The 21804-nt window shown below is 45.5% G+C and overlaps 3 protein-coding genes across 5 annotated transcripts; all 3 read right to left on the minus strand.

The window, feature by feature from the left end:
• Positions 1-393: 393 nt before the first annotated feature.
• LOC120645820 (TBC1 domain family member 15-like) lies at positions 394-10127 on the minus strand. 2 transcript variants are annotated; one of them, XM_039922557.1, is made up of 11 exons: positions 9694-10126; positions 9153-9248; positions 8384-8487; positions 7879-8102; positions 7473-7595; positions 7256-7344; positions 1570-1675; positions 1405-1502; positions 956-1201; positions 780-863; positions 394-674 (listed from the first exon to the last, which is right to left on the minus strand). In XM_039922557.1, exons 1-11 carry the CDS (start codon positions 9808-9810, stop codon positions 663-665), a joined length of 1299 nt encoding a protein of 432 aa, XP_039778491.1. In that variant the 5' UTR covers positions 9811-10126; the 3' UTR covers positions 394-662. The 2 variants fall into 2 exon arrangements, 1 of the variants encoding a protein (XP_039778491.1); XR_005664251.1 differs by lacking the exon at positions 394-674 and having other exon boundaries at positions 774-863; positions 956-1217; positions 9694-10127.
• Positions 10128-10509: 382 nt separating this feature from the next.
• Positions 10510-14753, minus strand: LOC120645796 (diphthine--ammonia ligase-like). Its single transcript, XM_039922536.1, has 12 exons — positions 14540-14753; positions 14379-14450; positions 14186-14265; positions 13872-14097; positions 13748-13780; positions 13573-13655; positions 13170-13242; positions 12607-12934; positions 12175-12506; positions 11590-11909; positions 11129-11465; positions 10510-11055 (listed from the first exon to the last, which is right to left on the minus strand). The coding sequence occupies exons 1-12, from the start codon at positions 14615-14617 to the stop codon at positions 10843-10845; spliced, it is 2175 nt and encodes a 724-aa protein (XP_039778470.1). The 5' UTR covers positions 14618-14753; the 3' UTR covers positions 10510-10842.
• A 548-nt stretch (positions 14754-15301) lies between these two features.
• LOC120645804 (casein kinase I-like) lies at positions 15302-19286 on the minus strand. 2 transcript variants are annotated; one of them, XM_039922551.1, is made up of 14 exons: positions 18744-19286; positions 18596-18636; positions 18303-18372; positions 18038-18186; positions 17794-17889; positions 17400-17470; positions 17167-17228; positions 17030-17093; positions 16829-16913; positions 16617-16743; positions 16436-16509; positions 16295-16355; positions 16113-16213; positions 15302-16014 (listed from the first exon to the last, which is right to left on the minus strand). In XM_039922551.1, the coding sequence occupies exons 1-14, from the start codon at positions 18817-18819 to the stop codon at positions 15688-15690; spliced, it is 1404 nt and encodes a 467-aa protein (XP_039778485.1). In that variant the 5' UTR covers positions 18820-19286; the 3' UTR covers positions 15302-15687. The 2 variants fall into 2 exon arrangements, with proteins under 2 accessions (XP_039778485.1, XP_039778478.1); XM_039922544.1 differs by having other exon boundaries at positions 16113-16216.
• Positions 19287-21804: the final 2518 nt, after the last annotated feature.

The raw sequence follows: 21804 nt of genomic DNA on the forward strand, positions 1-21804 counted from the left end.
GATGATCTAGGCTTGTTGCTCACTGAGGCCATGCCCCTTGTTGAAGGCGGCAATTAATTGTGCACATTTTAGTATTTATACAGAAAATACAATAATTGCAGGTTTGGAGATTTTTTTTTGTTCTCCCATGTTCTCATTTGATATTATGTCCGACTCAATTTCCTAGCTCAGATTTAGCCCTACTGTTTGTAAATTCACTGCCTGATTTCTACTCCGACGGTCTGAAACATTTGAAGCAACAGAATTCGGAGAAATTTCAGCTCAAGAAAATGAAGTAATAGGTCCTTGCGTATCTCCCACAAGTTGCCCACATACATAGACACTCACCTCCAAAGTACATCGTATTATTCGAACAAGGTGAACAAACTTGTTGTAATATGAGAACTGACAACAAGCAGAAAGGATCATGATGATTCTATTGTGCAATAAACATTTTGTGTTGCGTCTTTACAAAACTGATGACATGCTCTCTTCCTTCTTCGTTTGCTTTTCTTTTTGACAGAAATCTCCATGCTTTCCTCTCTCTTTTTTTGTGCAAATGCAATATTACAAGCAGGGTCAAACAATTACAGTCCACATATAAAGAATGAAAAAAATCTGTGGTACAGCTGTTTCTCCGATCTGGGGGAAAAAAAGCCCAACCGAGTGAAGCTGTACATGTCCTAGGCTTTTACCTGAAGTCAGGAAAATAAATATAGATTGTTGTTATTTTTAACTTTTGAGTGTCTAGTGTAACCAATAATCAATTTTTAAGATTTATAAATGAAAAGAGGGCTCACCGTGGTTAGGTACTTCTCATGAATCTGCAATGCTTCTCTGCATGCCTTTTTTGCATCCAGGCTACCAGTGATTTCGTTTAAAATCTGTTTGCAGGGGAGACATACTCAACATAAATTCCATTCATCATCATCACAACCCAGAGAGAGAGGGAGGGAGAGAGAGAGAGAGACCTCACCTTGACAACATCGTCTAGACCTTTTGCCTCACCCAGTAACTTCTTGTTTCTAGCCTCCAGAACACTAGCAACAACAAATACAGACAGAGGGATCTCCTCATCTTTCTTATCTGCCTGCAAATTTTTCCGCTCAAACTTTCCACACTGTCTTAGAACACTTTCATCCTTTGTGGTTGCTTTGGATGTGCCAGTGTCACTCTCCAACATTGAAAAGAGATTTGGATTGTACTCCATAGACCACATGAGCTGCAACGTTTTGAAGCTGTAACAATAGTGTCGCATGCATAAACCAACAGATATTTCTAGTACAACTGGGCCTATATTTAGATGTATAGCAGAAGTAATGCTTGGATAATAGTGTTGCTCAAATTAAATTGTTAAGAAAACTATCTTACTGCATAGCCATTATGTAAGCTGATTACTACGAAATTTTTGTCCAGATAGCTTACCTCCCAAAGGTACATTGTGTCCACGAACGAGAACTCCCTACGGAAAAGAACCATCAGCATTCGGAAGGCAAATAAGTATTCCCCTCCATCAAGATTTTCTGCATAAAAAATATTTTATCAGACCGTACATACTTGCACCTTTATTCCAGCTCCAAATGACTGTACCTAAATGTTCATGTAGCTTTGGATCAACAGACTTCATTATGGTTGATAAGGTAGTGAGCTGAGCTCGAACTCCAATGGAAGTAGAAGTACTTTGGAAATTTCCTCGCTGCATTTTAGAAGGTACCAGGTTTACTCCAAAAGACGTTAGAAGAAATTTAGATATGTGTGTAGAGAGTTGGGCAAACACCACACACCCTAACCAGGGGGGTGACCTTTCATTATATAGGCCATATAGACTTGGAGTACAAGTTAGGGTACAAATACAATACAAGACCATATACAACTCTATATATCTAACACCCGCCCGCAGTCACAGGGGAAGCATCACGAACACCAAGACTGGATCTAAAATCAGTAAACAACTGTACTGGAAGGCCCTTAGTCATAATGTCAGCATATTGATGTGACGAAGGGACATGAAGGACACGGACTTCCCCCAAAGCAACCTTCTCACGGACAAAGTGGATGTCAATCTCAATGTGCTTTGTTCGTCGATGATGAACTGGGTTAGTGGTCATATAGACAGCACTAACATTGTCACAAAAGACAACTGTAGACTTCTGGAGAGGAAGATGAAGTTCCTGAAGAAGCTGGCGCAGCCAACAACACTCAGCCACAACATGAGCAACTGTCATGTACTCTGCCTCAGCACTCGAACGAGAAACTGTGTGCTACCGCTTGGATTTCCAAGACACCAAGGTGTCGCCAAGATAGACACAATAACCCGAAGTAGAACGCCTAGAATCAGGACAACCGGCCCAGTCGGCATCAGAATAGGCTATGAGGGTGTCAACAGGACCTGTACCAATATGAAGGACGAAAGACAGCGTGCCCTTAACATAGCGCATGATGCGCTTGACGAGTGCAAGATGTGGCTCCCGAGGATCATGCATGAACAAACAAACCTGCTGAACAGCATAAGCAAGATCAGGACGGGTCAGTGTGAGATACTGCTGAGCTCTAGCAAGACTTCTGTACTCAGACAGCATTCGCCACAGGCGCACCATCTGTGGCAGACAGCTTGGACTTAGAATCCACAGGCGTAGATACAGGATGACAATCACTCATACCAGCACGCTGAAGAAGGTCCAAGGCATACTGCCGCTGAGAGAGAAACAGCCCATCTGAAGATCGAGTAACAGAAATCCCCAAGAAGTGATGAAGCGCTCCAAGATCTGTCATGGCAAACTCGGCGTGAAGACGATCAATAATGCGATGAAGCAGGGCAAAGGATGAGGCGGTGAGAGCAATGTCATCCACATATAACAGGAGGTAAGCAGTGTCAGCACCAGTCTTGTAGACAAACAAAGAGTGGTCAGACTCTGAAGAAATGAAACCCAACTGTCGTAAGTAGGTGGCAAACCGCTGGTGCCAGGCACGGGGAGCCTGCTTCAGACCATAAAGAGACTTCTGGAGAAGGCAGACATAATCAGGATATGCTGGATCAACAAAACCAGGAGGCTGTTGACAATAAACTGTCTCATCAAGAAGACCGTGAAGAAAAGCATTCTTCACATCAAGCTAGTGAATCGGCCACTGTCGAGAAGCTGCAATACTCAGAACCGTCCGGATGGTTTCGGGCTTAACAACCGGACTGAACGTCTCATCAAAATCCAGACCAGGCTGTTGTGTGAATCCACGGGCAACCCAACGAGCCTTGTGACGAGACAGAGAGCCATCTGAGTTATACTTAAGCTTGTAAATCCACTTTCCTGTTACAATATTAGCACCAGAAGGCTGTGGAACCAGACGCCAAGTGCCATTATCTGTCAGAGCCTGGAACTCATCTGCCATAGCGGCCCGCCAATTCGGATCAGCAAGTGCACTGCGATAGTTGGCAGGGATAGGAGATGCAACAACATGATCAGCAGACATATTCCGATAGTTGACAGGCTCAATGGCACCGGTCTGAAGGCGAGTCCGGCGACAAACAATAGGAGACGGTGACGGGCTGCTGGGAGTCGGTGCAGGCGGCGGACCAGCCTGAGCAGCAGGACGACGCCCATAAACAGCACCCTTAAACCGACCAGAAGAGTCAGCAAGGCGTGTAGGGGCAGCTGCACCGTCGAGGGATCCTGACGGGGGCACGAGACCACACCCGCCCGGGCTGCAAGGATCTGCTGCGTCATCGAGAGGTCCTGACGGGGGCACGAGACCACACCCGCCCGGACTAGTAGCAACCGAAGGGCCAGATGGGGGTACAGGACCACACCCACTGGAAGAGGGTACACCCGAGGCGCCGGGCAGGGGCACAAGACCACACCCACCAGACGGGGAGACGTCGGGGCTTGATGGGGGTACGGAACCACGCCCATCAAGCAAACAGCCACCAGCTGCATGATTAGTAGAACAAGGTGCAATATCCAAGTCGCGACCAAGAAGAAAATCAAAGGAGCTGGTGGGGGCACTAGAATCACGCGCAAACGGAAAGGCAAGCTCATCGAAAACAACATGACGAGAGATGATGATCCGACGCGTGGAGAGATCCAAGCAACGATATCCCTTGTGAGCAGAGGGGTATCCCAAAAACACAGGCTGTGGAACGCGGCGCAAGCTTATGCGGGGATGTGGCCTGTAGGTTGGGATAACAGAGGCATCCAAAGACGCGTAAATGCTCATAGGAAAGAGGGGACATGTATAGACAAGCGTATGGGATTTCGTTGCGAATGGAAGAGGAGGGATGGCGGTTAAGCAAGTGTGTGGCGGCTGCTAGGGCCTCAGCCCAGTACTTGGGTGGCATGGACGCATGAAGAAGCATGGTGCGCACACAGTTATTGAGGGTACGAAGTACACGTTCAGCTTTACCGTTTTGTGGGGAAGTGTGGGGACAGGAGAGATGGAAGACGATGCCGTGGGCAGCAAGCAAGTCTTGCATGGCATGGTTAACAAACTCCGTCCCGTTATCAGCTTGGAAGCATTTAATGGTAGAACCGAACTGTGTGCGAACGTATGGGATAAAATCAGCAAGGTGCCGACGAACCTCAGACTTGTGCTTGAATGGAAACGTCCAGCAAAAATGAGTGGAATCATCCAGCAAAACCAAGTAATAAGAACAGCCAGAAATACTAGGAACCGGTGATGTCCAAACATCGCAATGAACTATCTCAAAAGGGGAAACAGTCTGTGAACGAGATGAACTAAAGGGGAGACGCGCATGTTTGCCAAGCTGACAGGCATGGCAAAGGGTGCGGTCTATTTTATTACATGAAAGCAGATTGTTTTTCTTGAGACTAGCTATGGCGGCTGGAGCAGGATGACCGAGGAGACGGTGCCACACTGAGGAAGATGCTGCAAGGAGGGCGCTAGCAGTGGACTGGGCAGCAGGCGAGATGGTGTAGAGATCGCCTGAGCTATTGCAGCGAAGAATCACGCGTCCCGTCTTGGGTTCCTTGACAGAGAAACCAAAAGCGTCAAATTCTATAGAACCACCATTATCGCGGGTAAATTGGCGAACAGAAAGTAAATTACGAACTATGGAAGGAGCGATAAAGATGTTGTTCGGGAGGAATTTAGCAGAATTGGTGTCTAGAATCGAGGAGCCGCGGGTCGTGACAGGGATACGTGCACCATTGCCTACTAGAATTGAAGAATCAGCAGCTGGAAGGCGAGAGTGGAGTATACCTTCAGATGAATGCATGTGGGTGGAAGCGCCGGTGTCCATTACCCAAGTGTCGCCTTGCAGCGACATCTGCTGTAGAGCAGCCACGAGACCCGCCATGTCCCACTGCGCCTGGCCGCCGGGTTGCTGCGCAGCGACCGCAGTATAGGCCTGAGAAGCAGGCCCGAGGAGTCCAGGGCCGCCGCGCTGCTGTCCACCGCCACGCGAGCCCTGGCCGCCGCTGCTGGAGCTGCCCGCCTGACCCTGCTGACCCCATGGATTGATGCAAATCCAAGGGCCATTAGGGTTGGGCGCGTGCGGCTGTTGGCCGCCGCCGCCGCCGCCGCCACCGCTGCTGCCGCCGCCGTTGCCGCCGCCGCCGCCCTTGCTGTTGTTCCTCTTCCGCCTCTGCTGGCCACCGCCGCCCTGCTGCTGCAGCACCAGGAACTGCTAAGGAGGGGACGACATGGAGGAGCGGCAGGAGGACCCGCAGCCGGAGGAGCCGCAGCCGGAGGACGTGGAGGAGGCGTTGAGGGCGGTGGAGGTGACCAGCTTGGCCTCCTCGGCCAGGCGCAACTCCTTGAGGGCAAAGCGATCAAGGGCGCTGGAGAAGGTGATCTCGGGGTCATTGGCGATGATGTCGCAGGTGGTGCTGAAGCGAGGATTGGGGCCACGAAGCAGATTGAGCACCATCGTCATGTCATCGACAGGTCTGCCGACGTCACGAAGGCGATCAGCAGCCTTCTTCATCTCCTGGCCGTAGGCTTCAACGGACAGATCCCCCTGATTCAAGGTCATGAAGGCCTGACTCAGGAAGATGGCACGGGGTGCCCGATTCGCTCGGAAACGGGCAGCAATGCCGGACCAAAGCTTGTGTGCCGTCGGGTTCTCCTCCATGACGAAGTCGTGGACGGCGTCGGAGATGGTGCTGTAGATCTAGGAGCGGACGCAGCAGTCCTCCTGAATCCACAGAGGGGTGCGGGGATCGGGAGGCGCCGTCCCGTCGATGTGCGACATCAGGGCGAAGGTGCCGAACAGAGCCTCGAAACACGCCTTCCACTTGGAGAAGTTGTCGGCGCGGAAGTCGAGCTTCATCGGGACGTAGGAGTGCACGTTGATCGCAGCGTATGGGAGCGCCATGGGAGGATCAATCTGTGCAGCAGAGTCGTCGCCGAAGAGAAGAGAAAACCCGATGGAGCAATCGGAATCGCTGTCACCGGAGTCCACGTGGGTGACGATGGACATCAACAGATGGGATCTGGTGTGGTGGAGAGGACGCGCGCAGCCAGGAAGGCGGCGGCGCGAGGGGCAGCGGAAGAGAGGAGGTGCGCGCGACCAGGGAGGGAGGCGGCGCGCGCTAGGGTAGGGAGGGAGGGAGAGAGGCAGGCCTAGGGTTTAGGCTCTGTACCATGTAGAGAGTTGGGCAAACACCACACACCCTAACCAGGGAGGGTGACCTTTCATTATATAGGCCGTATAGACTTGGAGTACAAGTTAGGGTACAAACACAATACAAGACCATATACAACTCTATATATCTAACAATGTGGAGACATTTTCTGAGACATTAAAGAAGGCAAGATACCACATGCAACTGAATGACTGCTATTACTCCAGAAGTATAGATGTGTGGCCTAGTAGGTTGCTACTTTTCTGTTGATATCTTATGTCAAATAGCTATATGCCATGGTTTTCCCCCCAGTCGTGCTGTCGTTATTTATATCAAATACATGTTCTTGCCAGTTCTCTGGCCGAAAATCCATTCACACAGCTTGACATTAAGCAAAGCACAGGCCAAATTACACCCACAGGGCCTACACAGTAGCCATGCTAATTTATGCAGGGGCCAAAAGAATTCTATCATGCTAACTAATGTACCCTACGGCTACGGTAACCATCTTGATCTTTGTGTTAAGTGCAGTTCTACAGTCTTCTAACTTATCCCTTGCATGATGCTATATCATATATATACAAAAGCTTCAATTGAAAGTTTATTCTACAATACATATGTTAGCAGAAGGCAATCAAGGATGGATCTGCACATTAGTTTGATGAATATTAAAAAGTTAAGAATGTAAGGGTACTTACCACCCTGCGCATTAGACGTTCGAAACACCAAAAAGCATCTGCTTCGTGCTCCAAAATGATTGATATTGGTGAACAAAGATCACTCATTCCTGCGTAAGAGGATTTAGCAGATTCGAACAACTTAACGCTAAGAAAACCAACATGATAAAGGATTATTTATTTATTTTAAATTAAACTAGCTTAACAGAAAAATATCTGTTTCAATTCAACAACTCACCCTGGCAATATCCGATGTCTTTATCAACCCATGAGTACACTGCTAGAATGTCCCACAACCTTGCCAAGTTCTCTTGACTCTCATAATAAACTAGTACACGATCGGTACGATTAACATCAAGACCTATAATTGAATAATGGAACAAATTAGATAAAGAAAATTATAGATTTGTCATTGGCCTAATTAGCCCAGGCCTAAGGTGGGGGAATGTTTTGGGCATCTAAAGTGCAGGCTAGCTTCCCCTTGTATCAAGTGCTGGCTTAATTACATATCATTATGGGTTAAGCAGGTTAAGGGTATCCCCCTGTCTCTCGCTTCCCCCTTGACTCATGGCTGCGGGCTGTCCATTCCAAGATGATAGGTATAGAACTATAGAAGATGTTCAAACAAGGGCAACAGTGCTTACCAATCTGATGTAGAGTTAGCTTCCATTGAACAACTTCTTTGGGGAGTGGTGCACCACTGGTTTGCTGTTCAGAGCCCACTGAAGAAGGCCTTGCCCCTCCATCTGCATTAGGGTCTTCAATAGGTTGACCATCCTCTGTTATTACAGGCATAGTAATTACCCTTCCACTGCCAACTGTTGTGTCCATTTCTCGGCACTTTGTTTTCAGTTTCTCATACTCCAACCTATAAAAATATGCAAATCGTTATATTCCTTATCCCATAGCATATGATGTGTAAGTAGACTTTAATAATAAGTGAGCTACATAAAGCAATGCTGAAGTTCCTAAGAATAAAACAGTGAGCCATGCTGCAGTTTACCATCTGTCAGAGTTTTTTCTTAACAAAAATAGGAACTTGTCTTTCCTTGGTTATACAAAATGAAATACTGCAATCAAAACTGACACTTTTGAGACATGAAAAAGAACTGCATGGTTAAAACAAAAAAAAAATAATAGCAGAAAAACCTTCGCTGCTGTCGCAATTGGTTGCGCTGTTCAGTAGTGCTTTTAGGGTCATAGCAACCCAGCAAAAATTCCCAAACTTCTCCTTTGATCGTTGGGTGGATGCCCTGTATGCACAACCAAAAATAAAGACTGTACCATGGCAGAATGAATCTAAGGAATAACATGACACAGTAATGATTCTTGCACAGAAACAGAACGCATCGCCATAAAAGGGATGCACCATGTTGAAAACTCATCATGGAGAAGAACAAGAAGAAACAGTGTACAAAGGATTGCATTAGAGCACATGGAGTAATTTGTGAGGTCATAGGGTATATGGGGGTGCAGCCATGCAGGTAAACTTGTTTACAGAGTTAATCAACAAGAAGAAGAAAGTAATGGATGAGAAATTCAGCACAATGAGAACATATATGTAACAAGGAGATTGAGGAATACATATAGTTGCCTGCTAGAGAAGTCATAGGGTATAGGTTTGTTTGTTCCATATTGGTTTAACTGTTAAACTATAATCTAGATTTTGACCATGAAACCTTGTGTTAACTTATGGAACAGATTAAGGAGCTCAAAATATAAAAGAGCATCCAGTACAAATTCCTAAATTCATTTTGCGTGAAAAATTATTGACATTTTTTAACAACTTGGAAGAAGCATCCTGAATAAGTGTTCTATACTTCAAGGATGCCGCTAACACAAAACGCACATTACTTCTGACTGAGACATATAACTGAAATAACCTCAAGGTCATGAACCTGGAGAAAGTATGGCTTACCCCACGTTGGACTCTTCTGATCACTCCAGCTATGTCGAGGACACCTTCCTCATTATGGAGCAGCTTCCATCTCCTTGGGCTCAGTGTCAGGCCAGGCTGCCAACAGGGACGAAACAAAATGGAAGTGAATATCGAGTCAATGCACTTCATGAATAATTAGAGAATGCACTACTTGATCAGTATACGGCACCCACTAGTTTCTCTAATTGGCATTCCTTGATCGCTCCACCGGACTATTCGATTTGAGGTTGAGGTAAAAGAGAAATGTTATGTCAAGAGAAATCAACTTTTGATATTTCATCTTCATAAAAAAAATCCATAGATTGGCCCTAGGCTTCTGAATAAACAGTCACCCATTAGGCCATTACCTCACTAGATTGATTCCTCATTTGAGTCTAGTCATCTGGAAGGTTTCACTTCATTCAGTAAGACTAGCAGCTCATAACTAGATCTTACCCACCAGAAATTAGATCTCACTTCCTAAACATGGAATGGGAGAGCAGAAGATAAAAGGGAAAATAATAATAATCAGAAGCCATACCCGGGGCTTGAAGCGCGTCTTGAGCGCGTCGTCGCGGCAGTCGGGGCGGATGGGATAGACGGTGTCCGGATCGATCTGCATCTCCGGATCATTGTAGCAGCACGCCAGGAGCCTCATCTTGGCTGCCCAGGTGGAACCAATGAAAGATGCGAGGATCAACAATCAAGTGAAGCTCCTCGCGCTGGGTACGAAGGATCGCAGCCAAGAACGGAAGCGATTCGGGAAATGTTATCCCTCTCTTCCTCTGCCTCTGCGTGCGTGTTCTCAGAGCCGAGCGAGCGAGAGAGGGCGGAAGCTACAACGGCTAAATTTGGGCTGGGCAGGGAAGGGGATGAGGGAGAGGAAAGGGGAAGGGAGGAGAGAGAAGGGAGATACAAAGAAGCAGAGACAAGTGCTTAGTTGCCAGGTTGATAATGTGCCGATTGATCTCGCTTAGATTTTGCTTTTTTTATAGTAGATTTTGCTTGTTTGTTTATTTAAATTTGGTCAGATCATTAGAGGGGAAATCGTTATGTACAACTACTCGTGGATTCTGGAATATTTGCTCTTCATTTCCCTGGCTGGATATCAAGACGTGCGTGCATGATTAGGGAAGCTACACGGCTTCGGTTTTAGAGTTAATTCCCTGAATGCCATTGAAATTTTCGTCAATCCCTTGAATGCCACTAAATGGCATTGAAGAGATTTTTTTGTGTCTATGACATGTGGGGTCAATGGCAATCAAGGAATTGGCTAAAATTTTAATGGCATTGAGGGAATTGGCTCTCGGTTTTACTGACAGCAATCTGTCCCGTCCAATTAGCAAAAATGTCCACAGAGGAAGAACACAGAGACACGTTACTGACTGGACCTCTGTGGATAGACCAATGTCATCACAAGCTTCAGTACAGGCTAATCAGGCCCAATGTACAGAAAGTCAGAAACAGATGCCAAAAAAAAACAGCATAGTACAATATGATGGTAATCATGGTATATTTTTCAACGATCACCAGCACAGAAAGCTACCACTGCCAAGCCTAAAGCAGCTGATTAACTGTCGTCCAACTAGCTCCTTTGGCAGTTTGGCAGAAATTCTAACATGCACACGCCTCCAAAGGATAGCTGCATTCCAGCAAGCACCACAGCGACCAATTCGGATACGTATGCAGGCTAATGTTTCGAAGCCAATAACTCGCATGTTATTATATTGTTCGTACATGCAGAGGAACCAGAACCTGATACCGGCACGATGTTGTAGCATGGAGCTTCATCGGTTCTTAAGGAACTGTTGTCTTCTGCAAGCTCAGTGAAGGCCTCCGAGAATGCACGGGACATTGCAGCTGCTGCCACTGAGTGTTCTACTGAATAGTAGAACCTCAACATCTGCAGATTTCAATCCAGAAATGCTGGTTAGGATATCAACGTAGCTGCAATGTAATTATTGCGACAAACATACCGTTATGCTGTCCCATGAAAAGTTGTTATCCGCCAGGATCTTCAAGATCTGGAAAGCACAAAATCTAGCCATAGCTTTCAAATTGTCCTCGGTGTGGTATAACTGCCCAGCTGTAGAACATATCTTTGATGCAATATCACTTGTGACCGAGACCACAGCAGAACAAATTCTCCCACCAATTGTGTGGATCTGGCAACATGAGTCATGCAAGTCAGAGTATTGTGCACTCCATGCTTGGCTTGATGCTGGCTGCGCCATTCCAGTCTCCATTTCTCTAGTTGCAACTCCGTCATCATTGGTGGGGACATATAAAATAGGTTTTATTTCCACACATGCTCTGGAAAATGTGGGGGAAAATCCATCTTATGAAGTTAATAATATAACTTTATTGCATGTTTCAAATATGTCAGTCCTAACTACATCACTTTCTTGCCAATATATAGAAGCGACAAGATGCATACCCTTTTGGAAGATCTGGCGCAAATATATATAGAACAGTGGGATATGATCCAGTTTTTGAGCAATCCAAACGAGTAATATAAGAACTCTGCAATGTCTGTTCGATTTCTTCCTTCTCATCAGATGTCAACTGTGCAGAGCAGTACACCAGAAAGTGTATTGCCGAGGAATAGATAGAGGAACTAAAGGCATTAGCCACAGCTTCACTATTTTGTAGTGCTAATTCTAGTTCAGCTGTTGCACCACCAGGACAGAGCTTCATCGTAGGAGGGTCAAGCCCCAGCTGACCAGCCATATACAGAATCTCTCCATAAAGTGTTGCCTAAAATAAAGTAGATCAAATATTATTGTCCTAAAAATCAACATCTGCACCAAAAGAACAACAAAAACTATCTGGAGAATTAAAGAACAGTTGTCATGCAGCTACTCCATAGTCTACAAGCAACACCTTATATTGTGAAACGACCACTCCCAAGAGAATGGACCAATATTGCAGTTTGGAGGGTGTATTTAGTGTTTTATTTGTAAAAATAAGACTAGAACTTACAACAAGAGCTCGTGGCATTAACAATAAGTATATCTTGTACCTGGCTATAAGGTCCGATGCAACTAGGAGCCCAGCAGGAGATGCTCTGCACATGAAGTACTCTCTTTTTCAACTCACTGGAAACTAGAACTTCCACATATGCTTTACCCAACCCAACCTGAACCAATGGCAATTCAATTGTACTGCGTGAAGGAACACCCAGGTAGCATTTTTTTTCTGTAATGAAGCTGACATAGACTTCATTGGCCAATCCAAATTCCTTCATGTTTGAAATGTAGAGGTGAACATATAAAACATTCACCCAACCTAGCCCTTCTTCCTTGAGCTGATTATCAATTGCGCTCAAAACTGCTATGAGGTGTGCCTTCAGGCCTATTGATGCAAGAGAACAGTAGAATATAACGAGGTATTCCTGTCAGGTCGAGTAAAGAACGTCAACGTCAATGGAATAACCTAGGGTGAGAAAATGCACCTTCCGAGTCTCTAGAGCAATCCTGAATCCAACAGCCAATGGAACGGAAATTCTTCCCTGTCTTTGAGATACATAGGTCTATATTGGTGTAAGCATCAACAGCTGGATTCAAGGTACATTTTTCTTCCACGTCAGTGTGTGTGATAACTTCATCAACCTCATACACACAACTAGAAATATCTTGGGTGACAGAACCGTCCCCAATTCTATCAGAGGAATCTGACTTGTGCTCAAGATGAAATGCCCGTGGATGAAGAATTCCAACAGAAGCAATGGAGTCAGCAGAGTGGAGTATTACTTCATAGTCGTCGAGAATAATTCTTGCATTCTGTAATTACATGCATGTTGGGGAATAAGATATTGACATTGATCGACCATAACAAAAAATCTCCATTACTTCCAGTATTAAGGACATATATAAATGAATAAGTTTTTATGAGAAAGTTACAGTATAGACAGTAATAACAAGTCATGTCATGTGACCTGATAGTTAGTTTACTCCTAAGCAGTCTAAAACAAGTGGCATCAGGGTTTGAGTTAGCTCCTCAAAGGTTCAGACTTACACAAAAGAGAGGGCAGTCAAGAGTTAGTGTTTCATATTCTCCACCTTCACCACAGACATTGATTCCATAACTCCTAATAGGGCATAAGAAAACAGAGAGATTAAAGGCCATGTATATAGACCAAAAAACTGATTCCAGTATTCGCTTAGAGAATCATGAGAAACAAACATGCAGAAAAGGGTACAGTGCAAAGATACGATTTATGTTTCCATCATTTTATATCTGGAAACTACTCTGTCATTGATCAGTGATCACTACAGGAAGCTAATACCTAAGATTCAACCAAGACATAAGCTCCAACAAAAGGGACAAGACACAAGAAACAACTATATTAGCATGAAACCTCCTAAGTGGCGAAGAGACTTATACACACATGGCAGGTGCTGGGCAGTGAGAAACGTACTCATTCATTGGGAGTAGATGACACTTAAGTTCAGCCAGTTCTTTACCTAAGTGAGAAGAAGGTTTCAACCCCAGTGCAGCAACCTACAAAGCTCGACAAATTGATCACTTATTATTAATGTGTTACCCTAAACTATAGGAGTTAATTATTGTAAACATATGAATACATTGCATACCTTTACAGTTATTGCCACAATGCCCCTTCTTATCTGTAAGCATTAAAGACCATAACAACACTGAGTGGACATGCTTTTTGCGATAGTTCATACAATTATAAAAGAAACTGGATTTCCATGGTACCATTTCCTCTAGGAGCAAAGTCTGATCCTGCTTCCATAAATAAGCTAGCGAGACCAGGCCCAGCCTCGAGCAAACACTCTCAACCCGGAGCCGCTGGTAATCGGACGCGATCGCACCTGACGACACCGCACTGATGGACGGAATTTGCTGCTTAACCTCGCTCAACAGAGCAAACATATCTTCCACTTCATCTCCTGCTGTAACATTATATTTGAGGCCCTGATCCCTGTGGACAACAATAGTTGAATTGATGGAACCACATCATCATTTGAATATTACAATCACAGGCTGCAATGTCTGCAGAGATAGCTTGCCTTGTGGATCCCCGAATGCGCCTCCGGAAGAGAGGCAAGCTCATGCATTTCGCGTAGCTCACGACAATCTGGTGCCCAACCTGAAGCCTCCCCGATCACAACAAGAAGCACGGTCATCAGCAAGTATCCGGGGCACCAGCAGCAAATGGCCCAATTACGGCGTCAACAGCCAGCAAGGGAGTTAAGTGCATACGGTTTGGTACATGTAGCTATCGAGCTCATCGACGCCGTCGTCTAGGGGGATAAGATTAGCCAAAGCAACAACCTGCGAGCAACAGCAAAGTTGAACAAAGGCTCGTTTGACAAGACACGGAGGAGGTGGGGAGACGGATAGATGGAGCTGCGTAGCCTTGCCTTGTGGCCGTAATCGAGGCATCGCATCATGGCGAAGCAGCTGTCCTTGCCTCCGCTTACCAGCGCCACCACCTCCATCGCCGCCGCCGGTTAGGACCTCTCCCTCTAGGGTTAAGTGGGGTCGCCGGCTGCCGAGATGGGTTCGCTGTCCTCCTGCTCTGACTGTGCGGCGGGGCGCCTGTGCCAGTAACCGATGCGTGAGGGCCACATCATGGGCTTGGCAGGCCCGGAATTGGTACATGTAGCTATCGAGCTCATTGCGGCAGGCCCCTGCCGCAAAGTGGTGGCGCAGCTTGCCGCCCGACAGGCGGCAAGCTTCCGCCAAAAATCTTTGTGTAAAAAAATTTATATTTATTTATATATAGACCCCTACCACTCTCTTTTGTCAGGCGGTAGGTCTTCTGCCACCCCCTGCCGGACGCCGGACGATAGGGGTATAGAACTGTAAAATTTGAAACCAAAAATATATTTCTGTAAAAATTTTTAAAAAAAAATATAAAAATAAAAAAGACGCGTCAGCTGTGACACTAAGTGATTTGTGGGCCGGCTTGCTGGGCTAGATTAGAGCCGTCTCCCTTTTTTTTCTTTGTTAACAGCTCCGCTGTGTTGTTGTTTTCAAAAAGGAAGAAAAAAAGCTCCGCCGTGTTATTTATACCGATTGTAAAGCCAACAGCAGCAATGCCACATTAATCATTTTAATCTTGTACTACACTCGACTACCGACATGTCATGGCACTGCAACATGTAACAAAGAGAGCAGTTTTTACAGGAAGACCCTTTTCATCAACTTCTGTTGAACATGAGAGAATCCAGAGAGTTCAACAAGAAATGCACGAGCACTTGTCTCGGGAGGAAACGTCGCCAAGTCCAGCAAAGGGTGAAGAAACATAAATATGTGAATCTTTACCACCCCTAAATTAATCATCACAAGGCTAGGACTTGGCCCTAACGCAACAGCAACACACACATTAACAACAAATTATTGCTATCTATGAAGCAATGATACAACAGGCCGGGGCACTACGGAATTATGGGATGCCCCAGGGGAACTGTTGACAAATAGGAGGTGATATCCTGTCATTTACAGAGTCGCAAACAGCGTTCTTCCCTTTTCTCCTCAGATGCCGTTTTCTGTTTTCTTCTCACCATCATTTCCTTTTACCGCCACCCAGGGACAGAAGCTCCAAGCTGCGGTGGAGTGGCTCATCACGGGAGCCTCTCGCAACTGCTGCCCGCGAAAGGGAGGTGGCCCTTGACTCGCCTGGCGATGGGTTAACTCTCTGGGTGCTTGATGGACGACTGCCACTGTTGCTAGAGAACAACCTGCTTGTCCGGTTATACTGCTGCTCACTTGGTTCCACAGATGACCCTGGCCTGCTGCTTGATGCGACAGCTCTCCTTGATGCGCTGCCTGTACGAGAGGATGTCCGAGGTCTCTCCACAGTCCTTTCCCCAGACCGGTCTGTGCTATGCATCTGAGAAAATAGGGCCATGCATGGTTAAGGTTCATGACATGTGAGGACTTCATGGATGTTCATAGAGCATGCATGAGACGAAGGGAAGTTTAACTTACGATTTCCTTCAATGACATAGATACGGTCTCACGTGGTCGCTGCACATAATTGTCACTCTGATTCATAGAGCCAGTTGGATTCCTCCTACCGGACGCTTCGCCTGCTAAAAAGTGCACTTATATGTTCAAATATGTGTAGTCTGTATCATAGCTCTGTCTCAAAAGCAGAAGAAAGCACAAACCTGGGGGCTTCTCAATCTTATCCATAGAAGGTCCAGCGGCTCCACTAGTTCTTTCACTTGCCTGAACAATGGCAAACGGATGGAATAAGCCCAATGAGCTATACAGTGTGTACCAAACAGAAGCACAAGACAATTACATACCCTCATCCGTGGGTTGGAACTTATCTGGGGATATTTCAAAATGGTCCAGTCAAAAACATAATCAAACTGGTATCCTGCATTAGTAAGAACATTACAAACAGGAGCTACAGGACGCCCTCAATAGAAAATGACCAAGGAAGGAACAAGGTCACAAGGGAAACTGTTGTTTCAAAAATCATACCTTCCCGAATGAAGAGATCGCGGAATAGTCTTTTCAGGTAAGAATAATCAGGCTTGTCTTCAAACCGCAATGAACGGCAGTAGTGAAAGTAGGAAATAAACTCTGTTGGGTACGATTTGCAGAGTACCTAATCCATAACAAACAATATAAGAAAGTATGCCTATTTTAGTTCACATAAATAAAGAATCAACAAAGGTTAATCTATGAGCTACCTCCACCGGAGTAAGCATCTTTTTCTCACTGATTTTGTCATATTTCTGCTTCTTGGTTCCTGCTTTCAGCCCCTGCCATGGTAGGCTATTCAAAGAGCAAAAGATCAATGATATGCTAAGAGTATTCATATGCTAATTATTTACAGAAACTTGCGAGGTAGAACCAGCAGCTGGATGAAAATTTGGATGGCACAAACTAACCTGCCCCTAAGGAAGTACATAAGGACATAACCGAGAGATTCTAAATCATCTCTCCTACTTTGCTCTGCATACAAGTAAAATCTAAGGTTAGGCAAAATCTAACTCGAGTAATCAGCCAAATGATGTCAGAAACTCACCAACGCCAAGGTGCGTATTGACACTTGCATATCGTGCAGTTCCAGTGAGGTTCTTGTTCTCTCTGCATATTGAAATGAGCATCATGTCATCATAAACTACAGAAAGAACAGTATTGACATCATTGTCATTGAGAACGTAACTTCAAGCATTTTTTGCTGGAAAACAAAAGCATATCCATATACAGTTATTTGCGAAATGAATTTAGCTATTTAGGTAAGTAGAGTTCGTCAACCTGTAGGGGATGTGCTTGTGAGTCTGAAGATCCCTGTATTTCTTTGCAAGCCCATAGTCTATTATATACACCTGCCAAAAAAACCAGTAAGCTTAAGAATAATTGGACCATGAGATCTCTATTCTATAAAGAAGTGCTCCTTTGAATTGAATAATGAATCCATAGTACATTGCAACAAAGCAAATGACATAATGCACTAGTTTAGCATATTATGAGATTTTTTAGGAAAAAGATAACCATATTATGAAGAACTAATGGCATTGAAGCGCCACAAGCAGGAAGACCCCACAAGTACAGCACAAGCAATGGATTCAAGAGGCAAAATGCATACAAAAAGATATGCTTTACCTATCGACTTGAACAGCAAGAGTTAAGCGCAGATATAGGATCGAACCTGATTGGCTTTCCTACCAAGCCCCATAAGGAAATTATCAGGCTTTATATCACGGTGAAGAAACCCCTTCTGATGCATGTACTCAACCCGATTAATCTGAAACACGAATAAGGAATGTGTTAACACCAGCAAAATGCAGAGTAAGGAGAGGACAATCATGTTATCATTGACAACAAACTGCGATTAAGCTCAGAGATGAACTGGAACAATAAAACGTTCAAAAACAAAGGGATTCTGCAGTCACCATTTGATCAGCAAGCATGAGCACAGTCTTCAGCGAGAACTTTCTGCTGCAGTAGTTGAATAAGTCCTCAAGGCTAGGCCCAAGAAGATCGATCACCATGACATTATACTCCCCCTCAACACCAAACCACTTCAAGTGTGGAATGCCAGCTGTAACAAAGGGGAACAAAAAGGTCAACCCAACGCATCCCTGTGCTAGCACCAAATCACAAAGTACCATTTCAATAATTCTAACTGGATGTATAGGCTCTATGACATTAACTTACTTCCTCCTTGGAGAAGCATGTAGAGCTTCGACTCATAATGAAGCTGTGGGTGCTTTGTCTTCACATTTTCCTGTCAAATAAAAGCAGCAACGATGGAAAACGTTTCCACCAACCGAAACAGCTACCAGTATTTACAAATACAAATAGTACTAATGGACCATCATTTGACACAGACATTTCATTTCTCTACATTTTGCATCTTGTGATCTTATCATGAACTAACCCAGTATATCAAATTTTATCAAACTACATTAAAAACAAAAACTGCATCCAAATCAGAGAGAATCCAATACCAGCTTGACGGCAACCTCTTCTCCAGTCTGCACATTCACAGCTGCAAGCAGGAACAGGAGCAAAGTTAGCATCTTTCTCCTGAAAACCCCAACGAAATATGGGGGGTGTTCCTTGAATATGTAAAGAAGGGATAGGCAGAGAACTCACCGAGGAAGAGCTCCCCGAACGATCCACTCCCGATCTTCTTGCCGAGCTTGAACTTGCCCCCGACCACATGATCCATCTCGTCCCGACACGAATCGAGAAGCCTCTATTCCCCTCTAGTCCTACGAGATCCGAACGCGCCGAGGCGGGCGGCACCGGGCGGAGCCGAATCGGATCGGGATTCCGGGCGGCGGGGGCTCAGCGAGACCAGATCCACACAGCGCAGCGATAAATCCGGGCGGCGGCTAGCCTCAACCGAACGAGCAAGAACGAATATGAACGAATCTAAATCAGGCCGAATGGAACGGGCAAACAAATCAACAGCGAGTCGCGGATCCGGAGAAACAGATAAAAAAATGACTCCTTTCTCCAAGTGAAATTCCTGGCCCTCGCGGCGAATTCGCCGGGAGACGGGGCGGGCCGGGGGAGGGGGGTGGGGGGGGCGGTGAGAAAGAAGGGGGGAAGGGGAAGCGGCGGATAGGGGAAGGGAAGGGAAGAGAAGGCGAGGCGAGGAGAAGACGACGAAGACGAAGGAAGAGGAGGAGACCTGCAAGGGAAAAGAGACGGGGGAGGGGATGATGATTAGTAAATAGACACCAGCCGGTTAAAGAAACTGATTAACAGGGAGCAGGTTCGCGCGAGCAATTGGACAGGTGCGCCCATCTTTGGGGGTGTTTTCATTTTGCAAAATTGTGTAAAGATGTAAAGAGAGTATTTGAAGTACTAAATGAAGTCTATTTGCAAAATTTTTTGTATAGATGGGTTGTAAATCGCGAGACGAATCTAATGATGCTAATTAATCCATGTTTAATCAATAATTAGCGGTGTGGTTACTGTAGCATCACTGTTGCAATCATGGATTAAGTAGGCTCATTAGAATCGTCTCGCGATTTACAGCCTATCCATGCAAAAAGTTTTGTAAATAGACTTCATTTAGTACTTCAAATTAGCAAGATTCTATTTCACTTTAATGCGTTTACGGCTTTTTTGCAAAAACCTGTAAAGATCTAAACAGAGCCTTTCTCTTGTTCTGTTGCTCTTTTCTTTTTCCGGCGCTTTATTGTCTTTTTTTTTGGTTGTGCTCGCACTCATTGAGACCGGCCTTTTATTTTTTTTCTTTCTGCTAACTCCTCAGTAAGCATTGGAAAAAAACAATTTCGGTTTACCTTTTGTGTTGCTTCAAGAGTGAATCGAGAAAAAAAGAACTTAGCTACTCTTTTGCAAATTAAACTTTTGAGAAACACATTCTCTTCTTATTTCTTCTAAACTTTTCAAGTAATACCTGAAAATATGCTCCCACACTAGAACAGTCATTAAGCTGTGTAGAATGTTACTTCCGAATGGGTAAGGTTAACTCATCCATCACAAAAAAGAATGCTAATTTCCACCAAATTAGCAAGTGAAAGCATGAAGAAACTACTTTTTAAACTCAACCTCAAAGCTTGTCTCAGAATCTGAATTTTGTGATCAGTCATGAAATTATTGACCGTGCCATCAAAAGAATCTCCGCAGAAATGGTAACTCTGCCATTCCTAAACCAAATTTTCTCTCCCAGTTGAAGCATGCATGATGCCGATCATAATACTGTACTCTCTTTAGTAGAGAAATTGTTCTTATAAAAAGTTGAGGTATGTGTTGTTGAACAAACAACAAACCTAAATCCGTCAAACCCACAGCGGACGTATTTCCATTTCCCATAAGACAACGAAAATGCTGTCCATCTCGTGCCTTCGTCTACTTTTCAAAATGTGTCGCCCACCACTCGTGTCCAATCCTCTCTACCTTTACCAATGAGGGAATCGAGGCTTGGTTGAGCAAGACCTGCACCTTTGCATGCATCGTTCCCATAAGAATTTTATCATGCACTTTCTTTCTTTTTCAAAAACCAAGAAATGGTATGATCCTGGTAGATGCGTTTTTCAAATTTGCAATACGCATTACCTCTTTCCTTTACTCATTTGTTATTTGTTTGAGTAAATCGAGCGACAAAAGCTGTTTGTAGCAAGTAGAGATGCTCAACATTTTTCTTCTTTCTGCATGGAGAAAAAGGGTACGTTCCGGTACCATTTGGCACGGATATTTTCCCCATTTCGTGCACCATTGGGCCCCGGCTACAGCGAGGCAATCAGTCCCAGATTATAAAGAAACAAGATGAAATGACGTGGCCGTTTTCTTTTTCAGAAAACGAAAGGCGCTGCACCACCAGCATCCTTTTTCATTTCCAGCCTTTATTATACCGGTCTCGTGGTGGGGCCCATCCGGCAGGTGGGCCCGGAAGGTTACGTAGCGGCCGACACGTTCTGCGGCCTCTCCCCCCGCCGCTCCGCGCGCGCGGGTGCCCGCCCCACGGGAATATCTGAGCGGGTAGAGCCATCCCAGCCGTCGATCGGTACCATCCGACGGTTGGAATCGAGTGCGCGCACGGACGCCGAGCCCCGGTTGGTGCGCTGTTCCCGGGCAACGGACGGCGCGGAGAGGGGAGAGCTGACCATCGACGGGACGTGGCGTGGCGTGGCGTGGGCGCGTGGCCGGTGATAAAGGCAGCGGCAGCCGGCAGGTAGTCTGCACGGGAACCGCGGCGGCGCACGGCAACGGTGGTAGCTTCCACGCAAAACCCCTTCTCCTCGTTGCTGCCCCTCTCCGTAATGCTTTTATTTATTTACAACTTACAAGCCAAAACAAAAGCGTTTTCCTCGTGACACTTGGACTAGGAAGAGAAATAATCAAAGAACTAGCTGCTCGTGTAGTAGACAATAGACAGAGTCGTCTCGTCTCGATCTGGTCCGAGCCGATGTAGCAGCACCGATTTCGTCGGCGACACTGGTGAACGTCATTACAATTTTGGACACAGTCAATGCTTATACAGAGATACAGCAAAGGGAATCAGTTATCAATCAACATCTTACTTAACAAAAAAAATATGATTTGATAAATGAGATTGCCGGTACCCTGCAACTGGGGTACCAACTCCTACTGTACCAAGACTCGCGTAGTTATCCGTAACTACACCCTAAGGAGCTGAGCAGCCGGACCCCTGGGGTCCGACTCCATCTCACCGGACCAA

The sequence above is a fragment of the Panicum virgatum genome, chromosome 1K, assembly GCF_016808335.1.
Source record: "Panicum virgatum strain AP13 chromosome 1K, P.virgatum_v5, whole genome shotgun sequence".
Taxonomy (NCBI): Eukaryota; Viridiplantae; Streptophyta; class Magnoliopsida; order Poales; family Poaceae; genus Panicum; species Panicum virgatum.

Excerpts from the sequence above, each read along its gene's own strand:
- LOC120645820 (XM_039922557.1), bottom strand. The coding sequence starts at position 9,810 with ATGAGGCTCCTGGCGTGCTGCTACAATGATCCGGAGATGCAGATCGAT. Across the intron at positions 9,249-9,693 it reads AGACGCGCTTCAAGCCCCGG|CCTGGCCTGACACTGAGCCC; the intron begins GTATGGCTTCTG and ends CCCTGTTGGCAG. Across the intron at positions 1,676-7,255 it reads AACGTCTAATGCGCAGGGTG|CGAGGAAATTTCCAAAGTAC; the intron begins GTAAGTACCCTT and ends TCTAAAATGCAG.
- LOC120645796 (XM_039922536.1), bottom strand. The coding sequence starts at position 14,617 with ATGGAGGTGGTGGCGCTGGTAAGCGGAGGCAAGGACAGCTGCTTCGCC. Across the intron at positions 14,451-14,539 it reads GCCTCGATTACGGCCACAAG|GTTGTTGCTTTGGCTAATCT; the intron begins GCAAGGCTACGC and ends TGTTGCTCGCAG. Across the intron at positions 13,656-13,747 it reads TTGTGGCAATAACTGTAAAG|GTTGCTGCACTGGGGTTGAA; the intron begins GTATGCAATGTA and ends CGAGCTTTGTAG.
- LOC120645804 (XM_039922544.1), bottom strand. The coding sequence starts at position 18,819 with ATGGATCATGTGGTCGGGGGCAAGTTCAAGCTCGGCAAGAAGATCGGG. Across the intron at positions 17,229-17,399 it reads CACAAGCACATCCCCTACAG|AGAGAACAAGAACCTCACTG; the intron begins GTTGACGAACTC and ends TTCAATATGCAG. Across the intron at positions 16,510-16,616 it reads CGATCTCTTCATTCGGGAAG|GATACCAGTTTGATTATGTT; the intron begins GTATGATTTTTG and ends TTACTAATGCAG.